This window comes from Terrapene carolina, unplaced genomic scaffold (assembly GCF_002925995.2).
Source record: "Terrapene carolina triunguis isolate 2854851 unplaced genomic scaffold, T_m_triunguis-2.0 Scaffold194, whole genome shotgun sequence".
In the NCBI taxonomy this organism is placed as follows: Eukaryota; Metazoa; Chordata; order Testudines; family Emydidae; genus Terrapene; species Terrapene triunguis.
Window position 1 is genome coordinate 540550 of NW_020664545.1, and position 19994 is coordinate 560543.

The window sequence follows — 19994 nt, forward strand, 5'->3', positions numbered from 1 at the left end:
ACAATGCTACAAAAAGTCACTGCCTTCCGAATTCTTCAGTAGTTCTGTAGCTTGCAGGAGGCAGGTGAAGCCTTTTCACACCCAGAAACCAAAGAGAAAGATGTTCTTCTCAGACCAGCAATAGCTGCTGCATTAAATTTGACTTTTCCTTTATAGTGAGATCCCTACATAAGCCTCAGATACAATTTACTGCTGAAAAGTATCTCTTCATCACCAGATTGTGTCATGTTGGAAACAATAAATTCAGATTCATTTTGCTGGTAGCCGGTGGTAAGTTTCTGTATGTCACTCTTCTTACACTTTCCTTGGCTGTTACTCTTACATTTATTTTTCTTTGCTTGTTAGATCTCTCTCCTGAGCCATTTCACATCTTGCTTGCTCTTATGAATGCTTCTTACATTTTCTGTGCATCCCTTTTTACAGTCTGGAGAGGTGCAAAAACGAGACACTTCATCTCTCTAGAGTTCATCTGTGTTTTTAAGAACTTTGATGTGGTAAGGTAGAAATTTTACCGAGAAGCCCAGCACAGCACTGAGGATTAAGGAATGGAGCTGGGAACTGCAAGTGATAACAGGTTCTATGATTTTGCTCAGGGGTTCTCAAACTGGGGGTCGGGACCCCTCAGGGGGTCGCAAGGTTATTATATGGGGGGTCGCAAGCTGTCAGCCTGCACCCCAAGCCCCGCTTTGCATCCAGCATTTATAATGGTGTTAAATATATAAAAAAGTATTTTTAATTTATAAGGGGGGGGTCGCACTCAGGCTTGCTATGTGAAAGGGGTCACCAGTACAAAAGTTTGAGAACCACTTATTTTGCTCTTTGATGGATGGATTTTAGTGGCAAAAGAAAGTTTTCTTGCTCAGTAAGGCGCAAAGGCCTTCATAAAGCAGGACAAGGGCTTTCTCCATCAGAACCTGCTACTTGGCAAGGGTCCCAGAGAGCACAGGAAGGTTAATAGCCTTGTGGGATTTCCTCTGTGGAGGTAAATTAACATGCCGAATTTGAAGCCCAAACACTTGAAAGGTTGTAAATTAAAACTGTATATTATTAAAAATGATAAACTGAGCTCGGCTATTAGAAAATGCTCTAACTTTGAGGGGAAGCAGAGAGCACAGCAAACTACCAAGTGAAATAATTCTGGCCCAGTCCCTAAAGGCAAATAACATAGGGCTCTTGCTGATGGGTACAGGGAATGGATTACTTTTTCTGAGGAATCCCAGTTAACCCTGTCACCTATGATTCCATGACATGGCTATTGTCTGAGTCATGCACAAGGCAGCCCATGTCCATCCCCTTGTGGGTCATTCTTGTTTTTAATAATTTTCTTGTAATTCTTCCCTGTTCCTGGGAGCCTTGCTTTGTGTAGCTACAAACCATTCTGTACAAACCATCCTTCCTATTTGAATGCAGAGAGAGAAAACGCTTGAAAAAGCAGATTGCTTTAGGCTACACACACAGAAATGACATGACATTGAACAGGGTGGGGACAGACCCTCTCCATATGGCTCTGGAATGACTGCTCCTGGGATACTAATTTGGTTCTGGACAAATTGTAATTAAGAAGATATTGACAAATTGGAGGGAGTTCAAAGAACAACAGAAATGGTTGGAGGGCTGGAAGGATTGATTTAGAAAAAAAGATTAAAAAAACTAAATACATGCAGCTTGGCTAAGCAATGACTAATGGAAACACAATAGCCTTGCACAAGTATCTGAAGGCTGTAAACAACTAGGAGAGAAAGAAAATATTTAGGAGAGTAAAAGAATGTGTAACTAGGAGTAATTAAGAAGGGAAAATATAGGCTGTGTACCAAGAAAAACTTCCTGACACTGATATCTATGAGGCTATATGATAATCTCCACAGGGAAATGGTGTGAGCCCCATCACTCAGGATATTTCAGGCTAGACAGGACAATGTTAAACTAGTAATATGCTCTGATGGCCTAGACTACTGATAGGTCTTTTCTGTCTCTACAGTCTATGAGTCTGAGGAAGTACCTTGCACCAGGTAATCTGTGGCTTCGCTCTCCACCTCAGAGCTGAGTTGTTTGGTTTTCTGCAGATATTTTAGAACAAAGACATTGGGAGCAAAATGGATCATGTTCTGCTCTCCACATCCAAATGGTAATCGTAGAAGATTGTCCAAGTTGTTAAGCGTAGGGCCCATTACATCGCCTGATTAAAACAATGAGACACACATTCAGTACCTCTACACTATATTTAACTTCTCTCTCCCTGTTGTCTCATTGTTTAATTTTATTTTCTAAATGTACAAAACTGAGGAAGGAGGAACCTGAATGGCTGATGAAGGTTCTACTCACAACTATAATGGCACAAACCAAATTAAGCCCACTGGTTACCATCAGATGCACCCTTCTAGGAACACTAAACCTTAATATAAAATTGGAACCCCCAGAGATCCTCAGTCTTAGCCATGCAGGGTTTCCCTTGGAGTAGAGAGGAAATTTCAATCTCCAGGGCTCATTAACTCCTTGGCTAACCAGCTAAGACCGTTAACAGGAAAGCTAGTTAGTGCAACTTGTGATTGTGATGATTTTGTGCATACATTTCCACTGGGTACTGTCATCTCTTTCCATAGAGGCTACTGAAGAACCATCAGATGATGTCAACTTTCAGTCACTGTCAACCTGGACTGGGTTCAAACCAGCAACTGAAAGGCAAACCATTCCACATCCCAGAAAGTAATATTATTTTCATTATAATTGGTTATGACTATCCTGCCTGGTTCATATTACTGTTAAATATTAGCTTGTAGCATCTATCTTTATTAACCCCCACTCCCTTTTAGTTGGTACCTATTATTGAGGCAGTAGCTCTTTCTGATCCAGGGATCACATTGTGGGGAACTCCAAGAGTAAACGCTTCATTGTGATTTTCATCAGTCTCTTCTTTTCTCCAGATTTTAAACTCTCCCATTGAGCCCCAGCCTGTGGAGAAGCCAATGTACTTCACCTCAGGCTGTTTGGGGATGGCCCACTCCACAATAATGGATTCATTTAGCATCTGAGTACCATAGCCAACCTGAAAGGAACAAGCAAACCATCCAATTCCAGGAGGAACATCCAAGTCAAACCTGCCTCTCTTGTTAAATTTGGAAATCTATTGTATGTGCCTGTAGTGGGGTGGTTACCCTGCTCTTGTCTGAGGGGTTTAAAACAGCCCTGGCAGAGGGCTGGGGCAAAAGGAAAAGCTACTGGGCTGAGTGGGGAAGTAGCCACAGCTAGGCCACGCCCCAATCAGGCCCCAGCTGGCCTGTATAAGAAGGCTGGGAGCGAGGAGCTCAGCAGTCTCTCTCTCTCCACTTAGAGAGAGAAGGGCCTGGCTGCAGGGAGCAGAGACAGGGTACCTGAGTGGAGCAGGGCTGGGGACAGGCTGAGGAGCTGGGGAGCTCCAGCCTGGAAAGCCCCAGGCTGTGGCCTAGTAGAAGGCCAAGGGGTACTGGGGGTTGCAGAGGGCAGCCCAGGGCTAGGCCAAGGCAGCAGGTCCAAACCCAACCTTGCCTGTGATGAGTGGCCTATACTGCAGTCTGCCCCAGGGAGCGGGGGCTAGTTGGTGACTGGCAGTGGCCTTATTCTGAGGCGAGGTAGGGATAGTGGGTGGGGGTTCCCCAGGGAGGGGAGACCCTAGTACTGAGGGGTGTACTGCCAGGGGGCAGCACCCCAGATACTCAGGCACCGGGGTCCGGGAGGGACACGGGGGCCAGAGGACAGGCAGATCATCGGCCTGCAGGGGGTGCTCCAGGACGCTGGAAGAGCTAATTCCCAGAAGAGACCAACAGGAGGTGCCGCAGGGGTGAGTCCGCTCCTCTACAGTGCCCTTGGACTCAGCGGCTTAAACTTGTAGTTGCCTCATGAGAACATTACATAAACAAGCAAAACTCCACTGGATTTAATTGGAAATTAAGGAGATATCAGCAAGTTATTTCCCACTGGTCTCCCATCAGGACTGACCAGCTGGACCTGTGTTCCCCAGGAGCAAATACTTTTAATACACTTAATAACAATAATTTTTAAAGCTGAGGTGCCCAGGGCACTGCATCACAAAGAAAAACATTTAGAAATACAATCAAGTACTCTAATATTAACTGCCCAATAAAAATTTCACATAGAAAAGGAACAGAAATTAGGCTCTTTCTTTCTATAACATGGCTAATGGAAATGTGCCATATATACACTCAGAGTCCTCTCGGTCTGGTTAAGACCATAAGGCTGTTGTTACACAGACAAATTCACTACCTGAATAATTCCATTTTTCCAGCTGATCCAGAAGCTCCTGAATTCATCCCAAGAGAGGATGCCAGCTGTGTCTGTGCTGACAACTGGCTCACCCATTTTACTAGTAGAAATCCACGTTTTAGCATTTTGATGCCCACCAATGACAATCTCAGTCATCTCTGCCATGTCATGTGGGCCAGAGGACAAGGCAAAATGAGCATCATTGTGCGCTTTCACTGCAATGTCGAAATGAGTCATCCGGGCAGGCTTCTGCATATACTGGTACTCATATTTGTTAGGTGTAGAAATGTGAATTTTCTCTAGTCAAAAAAATAATGGAATATTGTCAGAATTAGATCTTGATGTTAAGTTAGGCGGTCACAAAATTGTTAATAAAAACCCACTTAGCCCAAGACAGAACTTCAAACACATGGGGCTTTGTGCTGCATAATGTATCAGTATGCATTTGTCACTCCAGTGCCTCACAAATCAAACTAGCAGAGTAGATAAGGGTGTCTCTTCCTAACTTCCACTTTCTTACATTCCTTCCTATATAGAATTAGGACTTGTTATTTCAAACAATCCAGGTATATTTCTTGTGAAGTCTATATATGATTTCTCAATTCCCAATTTAAATGGTCAAGAAGACTCTGTGTTTAGCAGAAGCCAAATCATAATTAGCTACTGTAGCCAAATCCAATTTATCTGAATCAGACAGAAGGGATACTCTGACTTTGAATCTGAATTAAAAAATCAACTAAAAATATAATACAGACTAATTTAGCCACAGTTGTGGTCCACTGTGCAAAACACTTAGCCAGTTTTATAAAGAAAGGGAAGTTCACTTTTTATTTGCATATAGCATTTGGCCAATTAATATTGTCCATAGTTAGCCAGCCAGGTATGAAAGACCCTTTAGATCAATAGCTTGATGTACATGCTGTAAACTCATCAGCCATAGATGGAATATAAATTTTACTGATTTTCCTACTGAAAAGAGGGAAACAAATGAAGTTTTTCATGGGGTAAAGCAACATGTTTCTATTTATAACTTAAATTGTGGAAAAAAACAAACTTTGTCATATTGTATTCAAACCACAAACTTACCATTAGGGCAGAAGAACACACTGTAGGTATATTCTCTGGGTAATCCCTCTGGCTATACAAAGGCAGAAATCCATTAGGAAAATGAGCATTTGGATTAACAGCAACCACCATTTAGTTTTCGTTATAAATACACAAAATAAAGTTCTGGTGCCATATAGCATTAAAGGCACATTATACATTATAGAATATGACATTTCACTGGCATTGTTATCAGGAAGACAGACTATGGCTCGTCATTGCTTTCGAATGTACCTAAGTATGGATTTAGGCACTTAACTTCAGGCATTAAAGCTTCAGAATTTTACACTTAGTGGCTGAGCTGCAAACAAAAAATATATTTTCAATCATTAAAGTCATCTACCATATTGAAGGATAGTGAGTGTTTTATCTGTTGTTAAAAAGGTGCTAAGGGTGACCCTGGGAATGTCAGCCCAGTGTGCTTTACTTCATGTCTATGTAAGGTAGCTGAAACAGTAATTAAAGAGATTTAAAAGATACCTAGATAATATGATATAAGAGAGGCAAACCAGCACAGCTTCTATTAAGGAAAATCATACCTCATCCAGCCTGTTATAAATATTTGATAGACTCAGCAGAATAACAGATAAAGAAAAATCAGTAGATACAGATTTCTTTTGATGAATTCCCCCACAAGAGGCTATAAAGGAAACTAAGTAAATTGGTGGTGAGAGGCGAAGTTCTATTATAAATTACAAAATGTTTAAAGAGCTAGAAAATAAAGAAATACATGGTATTTCCGGTGTGGCATGAGGTTATCGGGGGATGCCTCCCATATTTGTACTAGGACTAGTGTTATTTTGGGGTGTATGGGGTGGCCAGGGAGGGGTAGTACCTCTGATGGGGGGACTTGTCGTACCCTTTGGGGGTAGTCCATCCACTTTGGTCCCCACCTGTCACTCAGCTCTCACTTGTGGCTCCAAGGAGCTGCAGCATGCGCAGCGGCCACACCCCGGGCAACGGCTTCGACAGGCCGGCCAAACCAGGTGGGTGTAACTGATGGGACTCAAACCCTCAGTGAATTTGGGATACGCCCACCCCGCATGCGACGTCAGCTCCGGCGGACTGGGCGAAAGAGATCACTAAGATCCAACGGCCAAGAAGGCGGTTCTGCAATGCTTTGTGGAAAGCGAAGGACTTGACGAGGCACGAAAGACGTCAAGGCCATCCACTGCAACCAAAGAAGTTACCAGTCGTGACGATTTTTCGTACCATTGGTGTCTGGCTTCTAAGGTCGAGAGAGTGGGATTGCGCCCGTGCAACGGCTCTACCACCCAAAAGCTTTCACGCACAGGTCCTGTGCAAATCATCAAACATCATCATCATCATACTACCCAAGTCCTGCGGCGATGGGGGAGGGGCAAAGTGACAGGTGGAGGTTACCACTGGGAGTCGTAGTCCCAATCCTGCACGCAGGCGGCCTGTGGATAGGTGGTCGTCCAGCTCTGTACTTGGGGCAGCAGAGTTGCCCGGCAGCATCCCAGGCGTCTGAGCAGCCCTCTTCAGGACAGCACTGCTCACCCTAGTAAGGGAGGGGCCTAGAAAAGGTGGCCTAAAAATTGCCTGCCCTACAACGACTGGCCAGCAAGCCGTGGCTGGCAGTTCAACCCAATCTGCGGCCGAAACCAAAAGAAAAATTTGAGAAAACTTACCATTGGTGTATGGAATGTTCGTACCCTCATGGATCGAGAAGCTGTTGCAAGACCTGAGAGAAGGACAGCCCTCATTGCTCGAGAACTAGTCCGTTATAACATCGATATAGCGGCATTAAGTGAAACAAGATTGCCTGGGGAAGGTTTCTTGAGTGAACCAGGAGATGGTTACACCTTCTTCTGGAAGGGTAAGACTGAGACAGAGGACAGAATACACGGAGTTGGTCTGGCAATAAAAATCTTATTGATGCATCAACTCCCAGACCTTCCAGTGGGTATCAATGAAAGATTGCTGAAGCTACGCTTCCCACTAAATGCCAAACGTCATGTCACCATCATCAGTGCATATGCACCCACTTTAACATGCTCTGACAACTCAAAGGAACAATTCTATGAAGATCTCGACAGACTGATCAAGGCCACACCTGTAACAGATAAACTACTCCTACTTGGAGATTTCAATGCCCGAGTCGGGGCTGACAGCGAGAACTGGAAAGGAGTAATCGGGCCACATGGTGTAGGCAAAATGAACAGTAATGGATTACTTCTTTTGAGTCTTTGTTCTGAAAATGACCTGACCATTACCAACACTCTGTTCTGACAAGCGGACAAATACAAAACGACGTGGACGCACCGTAGGTCCAAACAGTGGCATCTGATAGATTATGCCATTGTTAGAAGGCGAGATATCCGAGACTGATTACCAGAGTAATGTGAGGTGCAGAGTGCTGGACAGATCACAGATTAGTCAGGACGTCTCTTCAACTCTACATCGTTCCTTCTCGGCACAAACGCCCTAAGCATGTCCGATCTGCTTTCAATATAGCCAAACTGAAGGATGCTCAATGTTTCAACAAATTCCAGAAGAGTCTTAATGACAAACTGACATCCCACGGTCAACTGATCGGTACTGTAACCGAAAAGTGGTACCAGTTCAAGCAGATAGTGACTGACACAGCAATAACATCTCTTGGACCAAAGAAAAGAACACATCAGGATTGGTTTGATGAGAACCAAGAAGAAATATGCTCAGCATTGGAAGTAAAGAGAAAAGCCTTTATCGAATGGCAGAATGACCCCTCCTCAGTCTCTAAACGGGACCATTTCAAGTACCTTCAGAGCAAAACACAGAAAGACCTCCGTCAGATACAAGACTGGTGGGAGAGCAAAGACAAAGAAATTGAGCACTATGCTGAGACTCACAACTTAAAGATGTTCTTTAGTGCTATTAAGACTGTCTATGGACCCTTTAAACCAAGGACCACCCCATTGCTCTCATTAGACAACACAGTGCTGATTAAAGATAAAGAAGGCATCAAAGAAAGATGGCGAGAACACTTTAGTAACCTTCTCAATAGACCATCAACCGTGAATAATAATGTCCTTAATGAAATTCCACAACACCCTGCTCTGACAGATCTTGACTTTCCGCCCACTATAGATGAGATTAAGAAAGCTGTTAGCCAGATGAGTTCAGGGAAAGCTCCTGGAAAAGATGGGATACCAGCAGAGATGTATAAAGCAGCAGGTCCAGCAGCACTAGCAGCGTTCCACAGCGTGATCATCAACATCTGAGAGGATGAAAACATACCACAGGACCTTCGCGATGCTACTATTGTCTCTCTTTTCAAGAACAAAGGCAGCAAAGCAGAATGTGGAAACTACAGAGGCATATCCCTCCTCTCTGTTGGAGGGAAGATCATCGCCCGTGTCATCTTGAACCGCCTAATAGCCAGTATTTCCGAGGCAAATCTACCTGAAAGTCAATGTGGTTTTCGACCTGGCCGGAGCACAGTCGACATGGTGTTTGCTGTCAGACAAATAAAAGAGAAGTGCATTGAACAGAACATGCACCTGTATGCTGTCTTCATAGATCTGACAAAGGTGTTAGATACCGTCAACAGGGAAGCCCTTTGGACCATTCTAACACGACTTGGCTGCCCAAGAAAATTTGTCCAGATTATACGCATTTTTCATGACAGCATGACAGGCGAAGTATTGTCTGATGGAGCCACATCAGCCCCCTTTAACATCACCAACGGCGTGAAACAAGGATGTGTTCTCGCTCCTGTCCTATTTAACCTGTTCTTTGCACGTGTCCTTAACCATGCACTGAAAGATCTGGACCGAGGTATATACTTGAAATACCGGAATGATGGTTCACTTTTTGACCTCCGTCGCCTGAATGCAAAGACTAAGACAGTGCAGAAACTCCTTCTTGAGGCACTCTTTGCTGACGACTGTGCCCTCATGGCTCACACTGAAAATTATCTTCAGCACATTGTCAACAAGTTTGCTGAGGCCTCGCAACTTTTCGGACTATCAGCCTCGGAAAGACAGAAGTTCTCCATCAACCTGCACCTGGATCAAATGCTTCTGTCCCGAGTATCTCCATCGACGGCACTCAGCTGAAAGTAGTGGAGAACTTTAAATATCTGGGTAGTGTCATATCCAGTGATGGATCACTGGATAATGAGATCAGTGCATGAATATCCAAAGCAAGCCAGGCACTTGGCTGTCTGCGTGTCAAAGTTTTAAATCACCACAATATCCGGATGTCAACAAAACTGCTTGTGTACAGAGCTGTTGTTCTTTCATCTCTTTTGTACGGGTGCGAAACATGGACACTATATAGGCGTCACATCAAGCAGCAAGAAGCATTTCACATGCGCTGCCTCCGCAACATCATGAAGATCCACTGGCAAGACAAAGTGCCCAATCTCGAGGTCCTCGAGAGAGCCCAGATGACAAGCATCGAAATGATGATCATGAAGTCACAGCTACGTTGGACCGGTCATGTCAGCCGCATGGATGCCAACAGAATCCCCCGCCAGCTTCTGTATGGTGAGCTCTCCCAAGGCATCCGGCATGTAGGTCGTCCACGGAAACATTACAAGGACACCATCAAAGCCAATCTGCACTACAGCAGTATCAAACCTAGGGACCTTGAGGATGCCGCCAGCGACAGAACACAGTGGCGTGCAACAGTCAGAAATACCTGCATCACCTTTGAGGAAGACCACTGCCAGCATCTACAAGAGGCATGCCAACGACGTCACAGAGCATCAGCAGCACACAATCCACTGACCGCGAACTTCCCATGCACCATCTGCAGCAAAATGTGCACCTCTAGAATTGGCTTGTACAGTCACCAGAGAGCACACCATAAGACCAATAACTGATGATCTGCACAGATTTGTCATCATCGTATTCGATGGACTACCAAGAAAAGAAGAGTGTTATTTTACATATTCATTAATGATCTGGAAAAGTAGGGGAACAACCAGGTGGCAAAATTTTGCAGATGACACACAATTACTTAAATTAGTAAAGATTAAAGAGGATTGTGAGAAACTATAAAGGGAGATCTTCAAAATACCAGGAGATCTTCAATGATCTAAAATTCAAAAAAGAGTCCTACAAAAAGTGGAAACTCGGTCCAACTACAAAGGATGAATATAAACAACTAACACAAGTATATAGGGACAAAATTAGAAAAGCCAAGGCACAAAAGGAGATCAGACTAGCTAGGGACATAAAAGGAAACAAGAAAACATTCTACAAATACATTAGAAGCAAGAGGAAGACCAAGGACAGAGTAGGCCCGTTACTCAATGAGGGGGGAAAGACAATAACAGAAAATGTGGAAATGGCAGAGGTGCTTAATGACTTCTTTGTTTCAGTTTTCAGTGGCGATGGGACATCTAAAATAGTGAATTCCAGTGAAAATGAGGTAGGATTAGAGTCTAAAATAGGGAAAGAATAAGTCAAAAATTACTTAGACAAGTTAGATGTCTTCAAATCACCAGGGCCTGATGAAATGCATCCTAGAATACTCAAGGAGCTGACTGAGGAGACATTAGCAATTATCTTTGAAAAGTCATGGAAGATGGGAGACATTCCAGAAGACTGGAAAAGGGCAAATATAGTGCCCATCTATAAAAAGGGAAATAAGGACAACCCAGGGAATTACAGACCAGTCAGCTTAACTTCTGTACCCGGAAAGATAATGGAGCAAATAATTAAGCAATCAATCTGCAAACACCTAGAAGATAATAAGGTGATAAAAAACAGTCAGCATGGATTTGTCAAGAACAAATCATGTCAAACCAACCCAATAGCTTTCTTTGACAGGGTAACAAGCCTTGTGGATGGGAGGAAACGGTAGATGTGGTATATCTTGACTTTAGTAAAGCTTTTGATACTGTCTCACATGACCTTCTCATAAACAAACTAGGGAAATACAACCTCGATGGGGGAGCTACTATAAGGTGGGTGCATAACTGGTTGGAAAATCATTCCCAGAGAGTAGGTATCAGTGGTTCAAAGTCATGCTGGAAAGGCATAACGAGTGGGGTCCCACAGGGATCGGTTCTGGGTCCGGTTTTGTTCAAAATCTTCATCAATGATTAAGATAATGGCATAGAGAGCACACTTATAAAGTTTGTGCACAATACCAAGCTGGGAGGAGTTGCAAGTGCTTTGGAAGATAGGATTAAAATTAAAAATGATCTGGACAAACTGGAGAAATGATCTGAAGTAAATATGATTAAATTCAATAAGGACAAATGCAAAGTACTCCATTTAGGAAGGAACAATCAGTTGCACACATACAAAATGGGAAATGGCCTAGGAAGGAGTACTGCAGAAAGGAATCTGGGGATCATAGTGGATCACAAGCTAAATATGAGTCAACAGTGTAACGCTTTGCAGAAATAGCAAACATCACTCTGGGATGTATTAGCAGGAGTATTGTAAGCAAGATACGAGAAGTAATTCTTCCGCTCTACTCCGTGCTGATTAGGTCTCAACTGGAGTATTGTGTCCAGTACTGGGTGCTACATTTCAGGAAAGATGTGGACAAATTGGAGAAAGAGCAACAAAAAAAATTAAAGGTCTAGAAAACATGACCTATGAGAGAAGATTGAAAAAATTGGGTTTGTTTAGTCTGGAGAGGAGAAGACTGAGAGGGGACATAACAGTTTTCAACCACATAAAAGGTTGTTACAAGGAGGAGGGAGAAAAATTGTTCTTCTTAACCTCTGAGGACAGAACAAGAAGCAATGGGCTTAAAATTGTAGCAAGGACAGTTTAGGTTGGATATTAGGAAAAACTTCCTAACTGTCAGAGTGGTTAAGCACTGGAATAAATTGCCTAGAGAGGTTGTGGAATCTCCATCATGGGAGATTTTTAAGAGCAGGTTAGACAAACACCTGTCAGGGATGGTCTAGATAATACTTAGTCCTGCAAACACTTAGAGTGCAGGGGACTGGACTAGATGACCTCTCGAGGTCCCTTCCAGTTCTATGATTCTATGACCTAAAAAAACTAGGCTACAGGTTAGCAGAGTGATAGATTAATTTAGTGCAGACTGGAGAGAATGGACAGCCTTGTGGTTAAAGTACTGGATTGGAAGTCAGGAGGCCTGGGCGCAAATCTGCCATAAACTCCCTGTGTGATATTGAGCAAGTCACTTAATCTCTTCTAAAAATGTGGATAATAATCTTTCCTTTCTCCCATATTCTATGTTGTAAAATGTTTGAGGCAGAGTCTGTCTCTTACACCCAGCACAATGGGGTCTCATTCTCAGTTGTAAGGTCTCAGCACTGCAGTTATATAATAATAATAGTAGAAAAATACAAGATAATCCACATCAGAAGGAACAATTTGATCAATTGGTACTCAAAAACAGGTCTTAAATTCATCTCATCTGTCGTTGTGTGGCTCGGTCACACCTGGCTTTGCTAAATCACCTTGCCCTGAAGTTCCTTATAATCCATTTAGTTTTGACTAAACTAAAAGTTTCAATGAACTGTCCAGTGACACCTAGTTTTTTTCCTGAATTGTTATGGAATCATGTCCTCTTACCTCAATAATAACACTACTACGGACATAGTCTATCCCAACTGGGGTCCTTTTGTCCAAGTAATTGTCCTCTGAGTGCTTGCCATTCTTCAGGATCTGCATCCCATCCTGGCAGCAGTTTGTTCCGCCATAAGCAAATGCTTTTGCTAAGTAAAAGAAAGAAAAGAGGAAGCAGAGATTTAAATTTAGCAGGATCTTCAACAGCTTAAAACACTTCTCTATTCAGGATTGCTCTAAACTGAGTAGAGGTCACAAGAAGTGTTCTATAAATAAAAGTCATTATTAGTTGTGGGGTCATATTATTCTCAGTCCATAAATATTTGGACAACCTCTGGGTATTGGGGAAAGTCTTTACTAATTCTAAGATTAATGAATTTTTGCACCAATGATTATTTGCCTGAATGGGTGTATAGGATTGTGGATTATTTATTAGTCTCCTATTTTAAATTTTTAGTCATACAATCAGTAACTACGCAACACAACAGGTGACCACACATCACAAATAACAAAGAGTGAAGTAAAAGGGAATTGCCAGAAGTTTGTTTACACAAACTCCTCAGTGAATCCTTATCATAGAATCATAGAATAGAATATCAGGGTTGGAAGGGACCTCAGGAGGTCATCTAGTCCAACTCCCTGCTCAAAGCAGGACCAATCCCCAAATAAATCATCCCAGCCAGGGCTTTGTCAAGCCTGACGTTAAAAACCTCTAAGGAAGGAGATTCCACCACCTTCCTAGGTAACCCATTCCAGTGCTTCACCACCCTCCTAGTGAAAAAGTTTTTCCTAATATCCAACCTAAACCTCCCCCACTGCAACTTGAGACCATTACTCCTTGTTCTGTCATCTGGTACCACTGAAAACAGTCTAGATCCATCCTCTTTGAAACCCCATTTCAGGTAGTTGAAAGCAGCTATCAAATCCCCCCTCATTCTTCTCTTCTGCAGACTAAACAATCCCCGTTCCCTCAGCCTCTCCTCATAAGTCATGTGCTCCAGCCCCCTAATTATTTTTGTTGCTCTCCGCTGCACTCTTTCCAATTTTTCCACATCCTTCTTGTAGTGTGGGGCCCAAAACTGGACACAGTACTCCAGATGAGGCCTCACTAATGCCGAACAGAGGGGAATGATCACATCCCTCGATCTGCTGGCAATGCCCCTACTTATACAGCCCAAAATGCCGTTAGACTTCTTGGCAACAAGGGCACACTGTCGACTCGTATCCAGCTTCTCGTCCACTGTAACCCCTAGGTCCTTTTCTGCAGAACTGCTGCCTAGCCATTTGGTCCCTAGTCTGTAGCAGTGCATGGGATTCTTCCGTCCTAAGTGCAGGACTCTGCACTTGTCCTTGTTGAACCTCATCAGATAATGTAGGATCCATTTGTAGAAAATTGGGATCAGCTCACAAATAGGAAAAAAGGGCTAAATCTGCAGGAAGTATTATTCACAGTGAATGATTCAGCTAGCTCTGAACCTGAGGGGATCTTCTGCAGTGAGGAGAAGGGGAATGCTTTGCAAAATTCCATCAGGCACTCCAGCACAGAAGGGTTTATAACTCTACAGTACCTGTGATGTTGCTTAGTCCAAGCTCACTGAAGGACAGGACTATAGAGGTGGGTTTGGCCTTTCCAGGGGCCACACACTTCTTTCTTGTCAGATGGTGTTTCCCAGGATGTCCAACAAACTTTATGCCTTTTGGAACTGAAATCTTCACATGAACCTGTGAAAACAATTATTTAATTGCATTTGATGCAAATCAGACTAGTAATAATGACAGAAACTGACACAAAACCCAAATATCACAGCATGTTCAACAAACACATAACATACATATCACATTAATCAAATGTATTTCTTAGAGGAGATTTAAACAGCAGATTTAGCTTCAGTGCAGTGACTCTATAAAATGTAAAGGGATGTATGTTGACTTTACTTGTGTATGTTCATTTCTAAATCTAACCATCTATATCTGGCTTATGATTGTAGAAGAGCACTGGAGTCAGAAAGAGTATGTTTAGGAAAGAGAGGTTCTCAAATGTCCATCTGTAGCAGGCATCTCATCTCTGGTAAACTACTTAAAGCAATTTTCTAACTAAGAATCAAGCTCTTCCCCATGCTTCAACGGGAATTTTCTGATAGTCTACCAAAGACTTTTCCACTATTTGGGTTTTAAAATATTGCAAGGACCATTCAGGATGTTGCATTTGTCAAAAGTAAATAAAATAAAGCAGCTACTTTCACTAATAGTACAAACTAATACATTCTTCTCTCTCAGTATGTATATTGCACTCATCTTCATGGCATCCAAATGCCTTACTGACCATGAATCTGCAATCATCATACCTAGAACATGATCCTTGATGACAGAACCAAATTCAGTGTCTTGGTAATGAGTAAAAAAAAAAAAAAAAAAAGAAAGAAAAAAGATGCTGTTACCTCTATGCAGACAGCCAGGTAATTGTAGACAGTCAGCGGGATTTTGGTCTGCTCCCCACGGATGACATGATAGGGCAGGGTGAAATCGATGAAGAAAGGTTTAAATGTCTTCAGTTCTGTTTGTTTGGCAAGTCCCAGCCCTTTCTTCTCAGACAGGCCCACAGCCTCTGTTATCCATGTAGTGATTGAGTCAGGCACTTCCACATGCAGCTGTGCTTCTCCTGATACATCACTGCCAAAAAGAATAAAGGAATAACTTGGGCTGTCCAGCTCAATGAGATACATTTGAACACGGCTCAAGCTCACAGAGCTAAACACTTTGGGGAATTCCCTCCCAATCCAAGCTCATAATATAGTATAATATATGACTCAGGAGTGTCAGGGCTTTCAGCTACGCTTTGTACACCAGGAGATCAAAGGCTGCAAAGCTGGATTCTCCTCTTGCTAGAGGTCAGCTCTTTTGGGACCTCTGCTGTAACCATGAGCTGTATGTGCATGGAGCAGGTGAGCAGTTACTCGCTAATATGCAGTACAGTTGGTAACATGGCATCTAATTTCTAAATCCTTCCTGGATTAAAAGCTTTACAGGCATTTGCTCCCTGGCAATAGAATCACTTTCCTTAGAGGCCAAGGTCTGTATTAAGAAAGAAAGAGAAGGAGTAAATTGGTTTATCCAACAAATAGTGAAATAAAAGTAGTCTTTGTTGGAACCTGTTATATTTGCTATGTACAGTACCACATCGGGAACTGTGTCCGAGTATATCACAGTGCGTCTGTCCCAGTATTCTGCCATCTAACATTCTTCATGCTTTGTTAAAATCAGGATTCAATATCATCCTGCAGCATTCACTCCCTTTCTCCCACAAAGGAGCTTTGGCCATGACTGAAAGGACGGACAGACAGTTTCTTCTAAAGCAAGAACAAAAGCTATTTCATGGCTCAGTTAGCAGGATGATTGGTGCCATTACAAGTACACACCGAAGGAGGCTCTCTCTAGAGTTCTTATTTCCTTCCCAGAGCCTGATGCACATGCTGCTAGTTCTAGCACCTTTTGAGAAGAACCTACATCTCAGCTGGCATGTTACTAGGAGAAAGAGTGAGAGAGACCCCAGAATAAGCACAGGTGGCCTCCTCCGCATATCATGCTGCCTTCTCACAACATGATACCTGCTGATTCACTGGGGATATCCCAGAAGAGACTTAAGTACAAAGAGTTAAACACTCTCCTATTCTGCATGGGCTAGCCAAGTTTTAAAACTGATGAAGCATGTATTTTAATATGTTCCTTATAAACAGCTTTTAAGTAATTTGTTATGATGCTGTGTTAACACCACAGTTAGGAAATGAGGCAGAGTATTGTGTATTGGTTTGTATGACTCCAAGTATTAAAAGTTAAATTGGGCTTTGCATTAACTTGGGTGTTTAAAATTACCTTTATTTCAAAAGAAAGAAACATTTCATTTCAGAAAAGAACCAGCAATTAATGGGATTGGGAAGTGCCTGGAACTGGATTAGCTAATGCGTGTTACACAAGTGACCAAAGCTAGAAACAGATTTCAGGTTACTTTTCTATTTGTTGCAGTCATGCAATTGCCATTGAAGAAAGAGAGAGAGAAAAACAAAGGTCCAGTAAAAGCCCTAAATCAGAAGAGTTCTTTGAGTTCTTAAGCAGACACTTAAACAAGTTGCATTGACCACGCAGGTCTTAAAAAGCAGCCAAATCCAGAAAGATATTGTAAAATGGAATGAGAGATTATCTCTTGATTGAAGCTGCTATCTGATTGGATAGTTAAGTTCTTTAATATAGTAATATTTGTGTAAATATTTATTTCTATCCATTAGTTATCAGAAATATTTAACTGGTAACCTAACTGATGGTGCCAGTAAAATACTGGCCTGTTAACTGAGTTAAATAATATGATCATATTTGCCAGATTTCACAATAGAATTAGGTACCCAAAGAAACAAGAACAACGCTGAGCTGAACAATCAATTAAAAATTGCAAATGTGTGAAGTGAAGGAAGCTTCACCTGCTGCCAGATCCCCTCAGCATTTTGCAGACATGGAGCCTCTATGGAAATCCCAACAGGGAAACATTAACACAAAACAAATGGATCAAGAAAACCTAGACTCAGTGTGTCCTTGGTAATCCGGTGGGCTATGGTCAGCCAGTCTCTAGTGCCCTGTCCTGTGAAGACAGCTCTCCAGATCAAGTTACACAGAATAGCACAGGGACCTTCCTATTATTCAGAGCCTGGGAAATTCACTTGGCTCAGCAGCTCCATATTATTTTAACCTCTTTCAAGCACATTATTTTCTTAACATCTAATAAAAAGTTTGCAACCATAATAAGAGCTGGAAAGTTGGTACCTGCAACATAAACCATAGCCCTGGAGAATCAGCGGAAGTGCATCCCAGCTTCAGAGCTGGCAACATTCCAGTCTCTTTAACCAGACAATTTGTTGCAGCTGATGTTCTTTCCACTGGGATTTCAGCCCATAACCAGCATTAACATATTATTTTCACACATGAGGGCACTTACTCTTCTGGGCGAGGGGCCAAGGTATACACATATTTCCAGCCATTAGACACTTCAACTAGGCTCTAGGAATTTTTAGAATCGGTTTGGGAAGTCGACGTTAGACATTGTTTCTTTTTTAAGAAGTGTATATTTTAATTATAAATGATAGAAGAAAAAATTCTTAATATTCAAGGGAGTGGAAATCAGACAATGTTAGACTCGGTCATTTATAGTGAAATGAGGGGGAGAAAATGCAATCTGCATCTTTTTATTCCACAGTCTCCCACTTATAATTAACTGGGCTTCAGCAGGCTGGGGCAAACAGGCACTTCTGGAATTCTTTGTGTATTTTTACAAAGCATATTTCATGCTCAATTGAACAGATTTGAATACACTTGCTGCAAATTCCTGTCAAATTTAATTTATAAACATTTACTGGGAGTGAAGTTTACTTGCAAACTTGGAGAAGCCCTTGAAAATCTGCCTCACATTTCCTATCCCAAGCTTTGCTGCCTCTGGGAGGGATTAGTCATCTATTTATTAATTTTTGTGGCACTGGTTGTGCCAGAAACAGGCTGTAATTTACTGGGCAATGAGTTTAGATTATTTTGGGGATACCCCTACACAAAATGGAAAGTGAAAGGAGGGGTTTTGTGCAGTGTTAGGTTGACATGCCAAATCAATGTCGAGCGCTCACTAGTGCTTAGCAGTATTGAGCAACGACTTTAGAGACATAGCTGTCCAGGCGATATCTCAACACATCACACACAGAAAGCAGCAAAAATTAAAAAAACATCAATTTGGGCTTCTTGTCACAGTAATCCATGGGAGCCTTGAAAAATGACCTTCTGTGACCCTGCACATCCCGGTGAATGGGCAGAGGAATTTTCTTGAATTAGGCTTCATAGTCAATACTTATTTCCTCCTTAGAGATGCTCAGTGCTGCCCACATTTTGAAGGATGTCTCACACTACTCCAGCATCCTGATAGGATGGACCACATCCTAGTAGAGAGCTTGTCTCGTGGAAACCTCTCACCCCATTAACAATAACGCAAACCATCTCTCCTCGCATTCACATTTGCATAACATTCCCGTGGCAACTGCAGCAATTGTTCACATGAGGAATTAATACTAGGGGAGTACTCAATGTGTTTTTAGCTTTATTTTAACACAGGTTAATAAATTGAAACAAAGACCTACTACCATGTGATCCAGTAGCTCTCTGCAGATCACCAGCACAGTGTTCTGCAGGCCACCAGTGGCTCACAGACAACATTTTGACAAGTGCAGCACAACTTTATAGTGAACAACCTACGTGCATGATCCACAGAGATGTTATTAGCCAACAAATAGTGTCATGTGTTTAACTAGTAGATTTCAATAGTGATTAAATCCCAGGTGTATCTGCAAGTCAGTCTGGCCACTGGCACTGAGTGAGCAAAAGCTAGAAGCTAGTAAGGTACATGGCAGCCCGTGGTTGCTGTTCCCTCTCTGCAGTTAGAATCCTCTGTTTATGACACCATGGTGAGTTGCTATGCGGAAGACATTGCTGTCGCAGACAGTTATGACCGCAAGTGTGGGAATAAGCTTCAAGAATAGATTTTTTTTTTAAATGGAGATATCCTATCTCCTAGAACTGGAAGGGACCATGAAAGGTCATCGAGTCCAGCCCCCTGCCTTCACTAGCAGGACCAAGTACTGATTTTTGCCCCAGATCCCTAAGTGGTCCCCTCAAGGACTGAACTCACAACCCTGGGTTTAGCAAGCCAATGCTCAAACCACTGAGCTATCCCTCTAATCTGGGGAATAGATTCTGATGAAAGTACTGGTAAAAGTCAGAGGATATGGTTGCAGCACTTAGTTGGTTTTAAAGGGTTATGTGAGGCAGAGACTGTCATGTAGGGACATTATTCTCCAGGTGAACTAAAATCTTCACAGGATTCTGCACAAACCACTGGATACCAGCAGAAAAGTTCCCCATAGATACCTGACATTGAGGCAGTGCCAAATCCATGTTTCAGGGAAGAATGTTCTTTTTTTCTTCTCTGCTCTAAGACAAGAAATAAATCCTCAGCAATAAACTATTTTAATGAGACAGAGGGTTACAAGAAAAGAATAAATAAATTAATGATATCACTTGAATACAGCTCATAGCTTG

At 42.4% G+C, this 19994-nt stretch overlaps 1 protein-coding gene across 1 annotated transcript in view; it reads right to left on the reverse strand.

The window, feature by feature from the left end:
• Positions 1 to 19994, reverse strand: part of CPAMD8 (C3 and PZP like alpha-2-macroglobulin domain containing 8) — a 93086-nt gene that overhangs the window by 42633 nt on the left and 30459 nt on the right. The window contains exons 19-26 of the mRNA XM_024194256.3: positions 19824 to 19886; positions 15314 to 15545; positions 14444 to 14597; positions 12882 to 13024; positions 5344 to 5395; positions 4258 to 4556; positions 2818 to 3043; positions 2000 to 2176 (exon numbers count right to left, since the gene is read on the reverse strand). Of these exons, the coding sequence (XP_024050024.1) occupies positions 2000 to 2176; positions 2818 to 3043; positions 4258 to 4556; positions 5344 to 5395; positions 12882 to 13024; positions 14444 to 14597; positions 15314 to 15545; positions 19824 to 19886 (1346 nt within the window). The remainder of the gene's footprint in view (positions 1 to 1999; positions 2177 to 2817; positions 3044 to 4257; positions 4557 to 5343; positions 5396 to 12881; positions 13025 to 14443; positions 14598 to 15313; positions 15546 to 19823; positions 19887 to 19994) is intronic.